The 12,496-nt window shown below is 36.3% G+C and overlaps 1 protein-coding gene across 2 annotated transcripts in view; it reads left to right on the top strand.

Annotated features, from left to right (window-relative positions):
- Positions 1-12,496, top strand: part of SPEN (spen family transcriptional repressor) — an 81,139-nt gene that overhangs the window by 16,347 nt on the left and 52,296 nt on the right. The window contains exons 2-3 of one of the 2 annotated variants that reach the window (XM_046660873.1): positions 5,312-5,632; positions 8,714-9,190. In XM_046660873.1, coding sequence (XP_046516829.1) covers positions 5,312-5,632; positions 8,714-9,190 — 798 coding nt within the window. The remainder of the gene's footprint in view (positions 1-5,311; positions 5,633-8,713; positions 9,191-12,496) is intronic. The other variant, XM_046660875.1, reaches the window with a different exon arrangement.

The raw sequence follows: 12,496 nt of genomic DNA, 5'->3' as shown, positions 1-12,496 counted from the left end.
TTTTGCCATCTTGGTAATTATTCGTCCTTCCTCAAAAGAGTGATTAAAAGAAGAATATATTATTTAAGAATAGTTTATAAGTCTATTTTATATGTTTATTTCACAGTAGGTTTCCTGAAAGAATTCTGTATCACCATGAAATGAAAAGAGCAGGTTTTGACTGTCATCAGTAATGGGTTACTTATCTTCCCAGTCAGGCATGCTTGAAATAGAAAATGTCTTCCAGGTTTGCCCAGTTAGAGGAAACGTGGCATATTGTTGATTCATGTTGAGATAATGTAGACACTTGTGACTAAAGGAGATATAAAATCTTTTGTATTAAAGGACAGTGACAGATACTATTTTATATCTTTTAATGTTTTATCAAGACATAATTCATACGGCATAAAATTCATCCTTTTAAAGTGTACAATTCACTTATTTTTAGTATATTCACAGAGTTGTGCAGCCATCACCATTAATTTAAGAACATTTTATCACTTCAGAATGAAACCCCATACCCATTAGCAATCACTCCCCTTTCTCCCTTCTCCCCAGCCCCTGGCAGTCACTAACCTACTTTGTAGTTCTGTGGATTTGCCTGTTTTGGACCTTTCATGTATATGAAATCATAATATGAGACTGGCTTTTGTTACTTAGCATAATGTTTTCAAGGTTCACCCATGTTATAGCATGTATTAGAGCCTTTTTCCTTTTTATTGCCAAACTATATTCCATTGTACAGACATACAATATTTTTAAAACCTGTTCATTAGTTGTTGGACATTTGAGTTGTTTCCACTTTTTGGGTATTATGAAAATGCTGTTATGCACCTTTCTGTACCTGTTTTTATGTGGACATACATTTTCAGTTCTCTCGGAGTAGGAGAGGGATCGCTGGGTTATATGGTAATTCTAAATTTAACATTTTAAGGAGGGGCTTGCCCCGTGGCCGAGTTGTTAAGTTCTCGCGCTCCACTGCAGGCGGCCCGGTGTTTCGTTGGTTCGAATCCTGGGCGCGGACATGGCACTGCTCATCAAACCACGCTGAGGCAGCATCCCACATGCCACAACTAGAAGGACCCACAACAAAGAATATACAACTATGTACCGAGGGGCTTTGTGGAGAAAAAGGAAAAAAAAAAAAAATAAAATCTTTAAGAAAAAAAATTTTAAGGAACTGCCAAACTGCCACGGTGGCTACACCATTTTACAGTCTTACCAGCAATGCATTAGGGTTTACATTTCTCCTTGTGATCACTTGTTATTATCTGTCTTTTTTATTTTAGCCATCCTAGTGGGTGTGAAGTGGTATCTCATTGTGGTTTTGGTTTGTATTTCCCTAAAGACTAATGTTGCTGAGCAAATTTTCGTATGTTTGTTGGCCATTTGTATATTTTCTTTGGAGAAATGTGTATTTATATCCTTTGCCCACTTTTTTTTTTTGAGATTTTTTATTTTTCCTTTTTCTCCCAAAGCCCCCCGGTAGATAGTTGTGTATTTTTAGTTGTGGGTCCTTCTAGTTGTGGCATGTGGGATGCCACCTCAACGTGGCTCAGCGAGCAGTGCCATGTCCGCGCCCAGGATTCAAACCGGCGAAACCCCAGGCTGCCAAAGCAGAGGGCGTGAACTCAATCACTCGGCCACTGGGCTGGCCCTCTTTGCCCACTATTAAATTGCATTATGTCTTTTTCATTGTTGAGTTGTAGGAGCTCCTTATCAGATAAATAATTTGCAAATATTTTCTCCCTGTTTTCTCTGTGTTTATATCAATTTTTGATATTTATCTTGGATTGAGTAAACCATTAACTTTTAATTTATCATTGTCATGCTAATGATATAAATTTGTCTTTATCATTGTAAGTAACTGTTAAAACTTAAGTTTTAGTTTTGGTTTTAACTTACTTTAACTGTTATAACGAGACATGACATTTTACAGATCTTGCCATCTTATTTGGTTATGTCCAAATTGCAGTTTTGCAATCTAAGTATATGATTCTGAGTTTTACACTGTATTTAATGTGTTGACATATGGAGGTGTCAGTAATTGTGAATGAGGTAGCTTTAATATCTACCTCTCTTATGTTGATGACAAGCAATAGCTTTGATTAATTTTAAGATTGGAATTATACAGTTAAAAATGGTTAAAATAGCTAGTTTTATGTTGTATTTTATCATAATAAAATTTTTAAAAAGTTTGACCTGTGATTATATAGGAAAATGTGGCCAGCTCTGATTTAAGTGCTATTATAATGTAGTATTTAAGTTTCTAGGGATTCTGCCTTTTGGTATACTTGAAGGATTTTCAGTCGCTGATATAGGAAATAAAATAAAGGTCTGACACAGAGATGAAACCAGTCTTTTGATCTAAATATAAGATCAAGTGCGTTGATTTATAAGTTAGTAATTCCTTTGTAAAAATTCTTGCTATAAAAAGGTAGTATAAGTGTTGATGTTACTGCGTTATTTCAGATGGTGTGGTGGTTGTAATGGATATATTTATGACCCCACTGAGTTCGAAAGAGGAGTGATTTTTAACATAAAAAACAAACAGACACAAGCATTTATTGTCTTTAGTATTATAGGTAGCCCAACCAAGCCTTAATATTCATCTTTTAGGCCTTTTTATTCCTTTTTTTAAAAAATTATTTAATTTTTTATTTTTTTGAGTAAGATTAGCCCTGGGCTAACTACTGCCAATCCTCCTCTTTTTGCTGAGGAAGACTGGCCCTGAGCTAACATCCGTGCCCATCTTCCTCTACTTTATATGTGGGACGCCTACCACAACATGGCTTGTCAAATGGTGCCATGTCCGCACCTGGAATCCAAAGTGGTGAACCGCTGGCCACGGAGAAGCGGAACGTGCGCACTTAACTAACCGCTGTGCCACCTGGCCGGCCCCAGGCCTTTTTGTTCCTTATGGTGTGTTCATTTGCTCTTTGCTTTCTGTTTATACTTATTGATCATTTTCTGTTTCTTTTTTTCTTTGTCTCCCAAAGCCCCCTAGTACATAGTTGTGTATTTTTAGTTGTGGGTCCTTCTAGTTGTGGCATGCGGGATGCCGCCTCAGCATGGGGCCGTGTCTGCACCCAGAATTTGAACTGGCGAAACCCTGGGCCGCTGAAGTGGAGCACACGAACTTAACCACTTGGCCACGGGCCGACCCCCTAATAAGAACTTATACCTTTTCACTTAAAGGAAGCACTTTACGACTTGGCTTTGGCATATCCAAATTGCCAGCATCACTATTCTTGTGCTTTGGGGCCATTGTGAAGTAAAATAAGAGTTACTTGAACACAAGCACTGTGATGCAGAGACAGGTGGTCTGATAACTGAGATGGCTGCTAAATGACTAACGGGCATATAGGTAGCATGTACAGCATGTATGTGCTAGGCAGAGGGCTGATTCACCACCTCCCAAGCAGAAGGGAGCGAGATTTCATCACACTACTCAGAATGGCACATGCGATTTAAAACTTAGGAATTGTTTATTTCTGGAATTTTCCATGTAGTATTTTTGGGCCATGGTTGACCTGGTTGGTATGGAAGGAGCTATTTCAGTTTTTCAGTTTTCTTTTCCAAATTAAAAAGGTCCTTTCAGCAGTTCATTTACACCAAATAATTTTGACCTGAGAAGTGAAACCATGAATAAGGAGGGGACTGCTATATTCCATTGTATGTATATACCACATTTTGTTTATCCACTCATCCTTTGATGGACACTTGGGTTGTTTTCATCTTTTGGCTGTTGTGGATAATATTGGTGTACGTATTTCTATTTGAGCCCCCGTTTTCAGTTCTTTTAGGTATATGCCTAGGCATGGAATTGCTGGGTCATATGGTAATTCTCTGCTTAACTTTTTGAGAAAATGCCAAACTTTTCCACAGCGGCTGCACCATTCTACAGTTCTACGAGCTATGGACAAGGTTTCAGATTTCTCCATATCCTTGCCAACACTTGTTCTTTCTTCTCTTTTTTTTTCTTTAAATAATAGCTATCTTACTGAATATGAAGTGGTATCTCATTGTGATTTTGATTTGCATTTCCCCAATGACTAATGATTTTGAGCATCTTTTCCTGGTTTTTTTTTTGCCATCTGTATGTCTTCTTTGGTGAAGTGTTTTGCCTATTTAAAAAAAATCGATTGAGTTGTAAGATTTCTTGTATTCTAGATACAAGTCCTTTGTCAGATACATTGGAAGGTATTTTTTAATGTTTATATGAAAAGAACTGTTTCAATTATTATCAGTTTTCTTTTCCAAATTAAAAAGATCCTTTCATCAGTTCATTTACACCCAATAATTTTGTTACTTCTAGTTCAGTTGTGTGATGAAACTGGATTTTAGTATTATGTTTCCCTTGTGAGAGTTAATAACTTAAACTATACTAGAGGATATAAGAAGAAAAGTTCTGCTTTCTGATAGTGCTGCCAGCTTCTTCAGGGGAAGTGCAAAATTATGATCTTGGATTGTCAGCAAATAAGAGTGCTATATTTGAAAGTGCTGCTCCTGCCGTTCTAAAATGCCAAATTATAAGTGCATAAAATATAATTAATTCCCAGTGAAATTTGTAGAATATTCATGAATTATTTTATTCCAAATAATCATATTTCTTGTATGTATGCTTCAAAATATAAAAGGTGCCTTAAAGTTTTTCTTTACAGACATAGTAAACTTTCTTTGGAATAAAAATAACATATGGTCTATCATAGATTTTCTCAGATTTATTAATGAAAAACACTTTTAATTATACCTAAGTTATAAATTTTAAGTTTTCTTTTAACCCCTTGAAAAAGAAAATTCAATAGCAAAAAATTTCATTAAAATTTTAGACTGTCACTTGCAAATGGACACACAAAATATTTATTTTGCCTTCAAGTAAGCAGTGTTGCAACTCATCTCTTTTTCAGTAAGATCATTTTCACTTAATGAATTAAGATGGAATTTTTATAAAGTAACTTTCTAGTTTCAGTTTTTACTTTAATAATCTTTTAAGATTTGTAGGTTACTTAGATCAATTTTAGGCTCAAGATCCTTTTTTTTAGAATGTAAAAATTCCTGAAAACTTCTGAGAGATTCATTTGAGCTAAGTGTTGTAGAAAGGTAAAAGACAGTTTAGTAAAATGAAAGCAATAAAATAATGTGATTAAAACATTTGTAAATACTTGCCCCAAGAAAGAAGAACATGAGTGTAGAAGCCATTTTAAATGTTACTTTGCAGCCCCTCCCCCATACATGCATAATGTAAATTGTCTAAAAATAAGAAATTTTCAGAAACTGTTTTTGGAAAATTATTGCTGTGCAACAATAATGTTGACTTTATCTTTTCCAGATATGGCCGCGTGGAGAGTGTCAAAATTCTCCCCAAGAGGGGATCTGAAGGAGGAGTGGCTGCCTTTGTGGATTTTGTGGACATCAAAAGTGCACAGAAAGCTCACAATTCAGTCAACAAAATGGGAGATAGAGACCTACGCACGGATTATAATGAACCAGGCACCATTCCGAGTGCTGCTCGGGGATTGGATGATACAGTTTCCATAGCATCTCGTAGTAGAGAGGTTTCTGGGTTCAGAGGAGGTGGTGGAGGGCCTGCTTATGGCCCCCCACCATCACTTCATGCACGAGAAGGACGTTATGAGCGGAGACTTGATGGGTAAGTTCCAAGGTTTCTCTAGGCAGGTATTTTGTATTTGATATGGTGAGAAACAGAAACTCGTATTTAGGGGCCCCAGATGGATTTAAAGTTTTGGGCATTCTCAATGTTTCCTATTTTGGGTTGGAAACGGAAGTGATTTCTATCCCAGTGGCTGGTATCTTATGGAATCGTAGAGGATATTTCCTGCAGCTGGTTGGATATCTACTCCTGACATATAAAGTGGTGGAAGATTTTGTGTGGCAGCATCAGTTTTGGAGTTACCTGTCTTCTAGAATTAATTATTCCTTCTCTTGGATAATGTTAAGGCCTTCCTTGGATATATCCCTTCTACCTGATGGAGCTATTTGGCTACAGATTTTGTGGTTGTACTATATGGAATATTTCTGGAATATTAGAACCTACCGATTCTTTTAGAAGTTGATATCTGCTTCTCAGTCTTCACCACATCAAGTGTACAAGTGAATTGGATTGTCACCAAAAAACCTAGCAGACCATAATGATTCAACCACTTGGATTCTACAAACAATACTTTAACCTGGAAATGTGTATTTGGATGAAGAAGAGTGAAGTCAGTGTCTGATTTTTCCATTTTGGATCTACACAATTTCCGTGTTGGAATTATACTCCTTGATGGAATGGGGAAAAATCGAGATGATGGACGTTCCTAAAACCTGGAATATAGCCATTCTTTTCTAATTGCTGGAATGTATGGGATGTCACGCAGTCAAGATTCCATTAGCCCAGGGGAAGAGGATTACTATCTTATTTCTTAAGCAAGTTGCTATCCAATTAAAGGTACTTTAGCTTTGAACACATGGTGACGATCAGTTGTGGATACAGCAATCAAAATTGACTGTGCTGGATGGCTACAAAGGTGAACTATTGGCGAGCAACTGTGCCTTCCTCATTTGGTGGAATCATAGAGGATATTTCCTCTTCTGTCAGCTGCCTGATTCATACTTAGGGCTGGAAATTTTTATGAATGTGGATCAATTTATAATTGTCTACTATCTCAAGAAAGAAGTCTGGGGGTTTGAGAGTTACAGTTTGTCTGGGACTGCTTGCTTCCAGTGGAATTATTTTATCTGGTCACTAAGATTTTTTTTTTCCTTGTGGTTCATCTAAATATCATTTGACACCCTTGCCCATTAAGAAGGTGGATTACCCCCATAAGAGGGGCCAAAATTGGGGAAGTTATGTTCACAATTCTCTCCCTAGATTTAATTGGGATTATAGGTCGTGTTTCCACAGTTGGAAAAGGTTGGTATGTCCTGACCTGTGTATATTAGCCCCTCTCCTAACCCAAGTCACACTTTCTCTTTTTTCCTCACTAACTCTAGAAGTATTTAGTACTAATAGATGAATCAGAGAATAGTTGTTAGATTTCAGCTCTGCTAGCTCTTGTGCCTGCCTTCTGTATTTTCCTAATGGATAAGAACTTGGCGTATTTATAAAATATCAGCTGTAGCAGTAATTCTCCTAGAACTATTGCCTGTTGCTTCTGTTATATCATTAATAACAGCTTTCACTGATTAACATTTGATAAGGTGCTAATTGAATTATTTATGAAATTTTCTCTTAAGTACCAAAGGAAACCCTCTTGTTTGTTAGACATTGAAATAATCTATCCAAATTCCAGAAATGTAGTGAAAGGAGAAAGTCATTTAATACATTTAATTAGGAAAGATTTTTTTTTGCCATGCCAGTTGCTTTTCATAGTAGCAGCGAAAAGCAAAAATAGCCTAGGAAGGTATGGTTGCTAATAAGTGAAATGGTGAGTGAAGATGAAGATTAGTTGGAGATATTTGGGATCTAGGCACATATTGGGGACATTGTGTTAGTTGTAAGATTTTTGCTAGGTATTCTTCTTTGGAGAGATTGTAATTCTTCTATATCTTTCATGATTTCTTAATCTCTTTTGATAGAAAACAGATCCAAAGATAAGGTTGAGAAGAAACTCAACCTCAACTTGAAATTCAAGTGAAATGATCTTTTAGGAACTCAGGAAATGAGTTCTGGTCTCCGCAAAACTAGAGAACTTAAGATTTCTTTATAGGATTAGAATTGGTTTTTAATAACGCATAATTGCAGGTATGCTAAGGCTGACAAATATTCATGTCCTATGGAAATATTTTTTAAGTTAAATCATTGTTAATAGCAACCTTAGAGTACCTTACAGTTCCTGAAGTTGCCTAATTTTATGATAGGCAACTTGAGAATAGCTAAAACCTAAGAGAACATATTTCCTATAACCATTAAGATCAAACATTAACAAATTGAATCATGGAAGAGGTGTTTTAAAAATTCTGTGCAATTTGGTAGCACAAGGAGATAAAATAACCTTTGTTCTTTAATTAATAAAATTTACCATAGAATAGCATGTGGCAACCCAATATTTTGATATCCTAAGTGTTTTTTGTTTGTTTGCTTGTCTCTTTAAGGTTCTTTTTATTATTAAAGTTGATTGGGCACAGCAATTTACATAACCTAGTAATTTTTATAATTACTCAGCAAGTTGAAAGTTAGTGAGAAAAAGTTATTTAAATATTTTTCTGAACTTTGAAAATGCCCTCCTGCTGCTGGGACATGCATTTCAATAGGGCTTTCATGTCTATGTTAAAATGTATCATGGAAATTTTGCTTAAAATAAATTTGCAAAGAAAATAAAAGTTTGGCATATATTTTAATCAGATGAAAGTATAGAAAACTTTGATATTAAAATAACAGTCTCTTCTTGTTCCATTAAACTTAAAAATGAAAAGGAGGTGGCATTTGTATATTTCTGTATATAAGTCAGAAAATCCCTAAAAAAAAAGAGCAACTGATTGGCAGAACACTAGTCATGAAAGCCCAGTCTACAATTAAGACTATGATTGCTCAGCTGTGAAAATAGTCTCTGGAGTCAAGTAAAATGTTAAGCTTGTTAGTGTTTGCTTACTAAGTAGGTTTATGCTGTTCAGAAAATGACCAGTTGCAAAGACAAAAGACAATGCTGAAGTGAATGTTTGCATGACTTGCTTTTAGTTTTGCTTGCCCCTTTCTGATTGATTAAATATTTTTCCCCCCTCCTAAATGCAGGGCTTCAGATAACAGGGAGCGTGCTTATGAACATAGTGCCTATGGACACCATGAACGGGGGACGGGAGGATTTGATCGGACAAGACATTACGATCAGGATTACTATAGAGATCCTCGAGAACGGACTTTACAACATGGGCTCTATTATACTTCTCGGAGTCGAAGTCCAAACCGTTTTGATGCTCATGACCCCCGATATGAACCTAGGGCTCGGGAGCAGTTTACACTGCCCAGTGTGGTACACAGGGATATCTACAGGGATGATATTACCCGGGAGGTCCGAGGCAGAAGGCCAGAGCGGAATTACCAGCACAGCAGGAGTCGGTCACCACATTCATCCCAGTCTAGAAATCAGTCTCCTCAGAGGCTGGCTAGCCAAGCGTCTAGACCCACAAGGTCCCCTAGCGGCAGCGGCTCTAGGAGTAGATCCTCCAGTAGTGATTCAATCAGCAGCAGCAGTAGTACCAGCAGTGACAGGTAGGTTAACAGCCTTTTGTTATCACAGACGAGCTGTTGAATAAATTGTCACAATTTCTGCACCATCAGTGATAATGATTTTTAGCATAGTAATATATTTAAAAGAAACTAATCTTGGATCATGTATTTAATGAGTGAAGAAACTTTGATTAGCCTGCGGCCATTGAATTAACCATTCTGTCAAGTACTTGAAACTAAGTGATGATCTGCAGATACTGCGTCATCCTCCAGATGCTCAATATTGAAATTGCCAACTAGGAAGAAAAGTGGTAACTTTAGCTGTGTGAAACGAATCTGTGCCACTGAAAATGTGGCATCTCTTTGAAATTTTTAATTTCTTACATGTATAATAACTTCTATTATTTTGGTTGAAAGTTCGTAAAAGCTGTTTGATTAAAGACGTACTGGTGAAATATGTTGTTGACACTTATTATCAACGACTAAATCAACTTATGAACACATTTTAACTAATTTTAGCATCAAGGTGTGGTAGCCAGTTTATAGACTCAAGTAGAAAAACTTTCTTTAAATGCAGGTTCTAACTTTGCTGTTCACTAAGCCTGAGTAAGCGAATTTCATTAGTTGAAGTTTTTTTTTTTTACGGAAGAGTTTTATTCTAAAGACGAAAATAATAAATTGAAGGTAATCTTAACAAAATAGCTTAGAAGTTAGGTATATGGGTTTTGAAATCATAGATCTAGGTAGATGGTGTGCTTTACTACTTTTATAATCTTGGACAAGTTACTTAAACTTTCTAGGCCTCAGCTTCTCATGTTTTATAAGAACCATACTTCATAAAGTTATTTTGAAGATTAAATGAAAAAATGTGTGTAAAGTGCTTATCTTGATACCCATATACGTTATATAAATACTGCCTTTAATAATTTCTAGTTCTTATTATTACTACTTTAGATGTTGATAATCTTTGAGCATTTCCCATTTCCAGTTATTGTTATTCAACCTGTTAATCCCAGATATCCTAGTTTTAAATTTAGATGATATATATTTTAAATTTAGAGGATACAGATCCTTTGACCTGATTACAATGCCCAGATTAGTTATTATTCTTTTAGTGTTGCCTGCTTAGAATTAATTTAAGAAAAGTGAATGATTGTGTAATTTGCGAATGGTTCCTTTTAGGTCTCTTAAATTTTCTAATTCAAAATAATAAATGGAAACATTTTATACATCTATTATCTGTCTAGATGTAATTCAAACATTCTGGAAGATGTAGCATATTATGATGAAACAAGCACTTAGTTTTAGGAAATCAGGAGAGTTAGGTTCTGTCTCCAGCTTGCAGCTCTGTGACATGAATGAAAATCCTTAACTTCTCTTGATTTCATTTGGTATATTGTTGAGATAAATGATTGACAAGATTCATTTGAATTCTATAAACTGATTATAAAATCTTGTTCTGTTCCACTTTTTCCTACATAGAATTGTCTAAGATATTCAGGTTTTAGTCATTTCCCCCAAACCTCCCTTTTTAAAGGGATGCCACTACATCCCACTGGCTCAAAATTTTTTGAAGAGCCAACTGATTGTGGAGGCATTGAAGTTAGAGGAGAAACACGATACAAGGCCGTCAGGATGGTATTGTACTTTAGTGGGAGTTAACAGTGGTTTGGGATCTGGCCCTTAGCATTGTAGACTCAAAAGCTTGAACCCAGAGGTGATCTGGTGGAATTTAACAGAGCTAATTCCTGTTTATATAATCAAAAGAAACAGTTGTATGCTTCTGACTATTTACAGTCAAAAAGATAACTCCCACAAATGCAGGATGAGCTTAGAACATCTACGGTGGCACTAAATTACAGTTGTAGAGGGTATTTCCTCTTCTGTCAGCTACCAGATTCATACTTGGAGCTGGAGATTTTTATGATTTTGAGCTATGAAGGATATGTAGGACTTGAGCAAGAAGAGATGAGTTTTAGGCTAGACAGGGAACATTGTGAGCAGGAGGAACAACTTGAAGAGATACAAGTGGGTGGAAGAATGTTTTGAGAACAGCAAATAATTTAGGATGACTTGACCACGCTAATGATTTTGGGTTTTATTCTTGATGCAGAAATGAGCCATTGAAGGATTTTGAGAAGGGAGATAGCTTGTTGATATCTGTGCTTTAGAAAGGCATCTGGTGACTTAGAATAGGAGAGAGATTCCGGTTAGGAGGCTATTTCTATAGCTTGGACAAGGAAAACTTGGACTGTGAGAGTGCCTAACGTGGCACACGTGGGAGAGACATTGTATTAAGAATCAGATTATGTTGATTTATGAAAAACAGAATGAACTTTTTGGAGATTTGACTGAATAATCAGCATTTTGATGCTATCCTGTAGGAATAGGACCAGGTCTTCCTTCATGCACACTGCAGAGTCTAGTATATTGTCTTTCTCAGAGTCATGTTCAACAAATAGTTGAAATACATAGACACAGTTCTTAGTTTACAGGAAAAGTAAAGCAAAATTGATGTAAATAGGTAAAAGATGTGATCATTATATTGTGATTGAAGCAAGTACACAGAAATAAAATCATTTGGTATTCAGAGCATATCCATTATCCCTGGGTTCAATCTCCCTTATCAGATGTCCTCTGTAATTATGTTGACTTCCACGTGTAGTATTATGAGATGATATTTGGATTCAGAATGTTCAATTTCCTTTTGGAAGAAATAAGTTCTCTTTTGTATCTTTAAAACTTTATGATTGTGAAACTGACATTCCAAGTCCTTTAAAAAATGTTTAAAATTAGCATCTTATAGTAGACAAAATATAGCTTGGTTTTATCTATAGAAACAAGTTTCTATTCTGTCTGCATGGCTGACTGGGAAATTAATCACCCTCTATCACCCTTAATTGTTACAGCTTTAGTGAACAGATTCCTAGCAGTGCATTTCAAATGAGTAAACATGGGATTAATGGCAGTCTAGTTGTGAAATCCGTATAAATGATAGGCTTAGTATTCACAGTATTCAACTAGTGAGAACTGGGTTGTTTTTGTTTTTTATTTTAAAGATTTTGTTTTTCCTTTTTCTCCCCAAAGCCCCCCACTACATAGTTGTATATTTTTAATTGTGGGTCATTCTAGTTGTGGCATGTGCGATGCTGCCTCAGCGTGACTTGATGAGCGGTGCGATGTCCGCACCCAGGATCCGAACCGGTGAAACCCTGGGCCACCGAAGCAAAGCATGCGATCTTAACGACTCAGCCACGGGGCCAGCCCCAGAACTGGGTCTTAGTAAACTTTCCTATGTGCAGCCCTGTGCTGCTGTATTTCTTTCTTTCTCTGTAATGGTCATTTAGG

This window comes from Equus quagga, chromosome 5, assembly GCF_021613505.1.
Source record: "Equus quagga isolate Etosha38 chromosome 5, UCLA_HA_Equagga_1.0, whole genome shotgun sequence".
NCBI lineage: Eukaryota > Metazoa > Chordata > Mammalia > Perissodactyla > Equidae > Equus > Equus quagga.
This window is presented reverse-complemented; position numbering and strand designations above follow the sequence as displayed.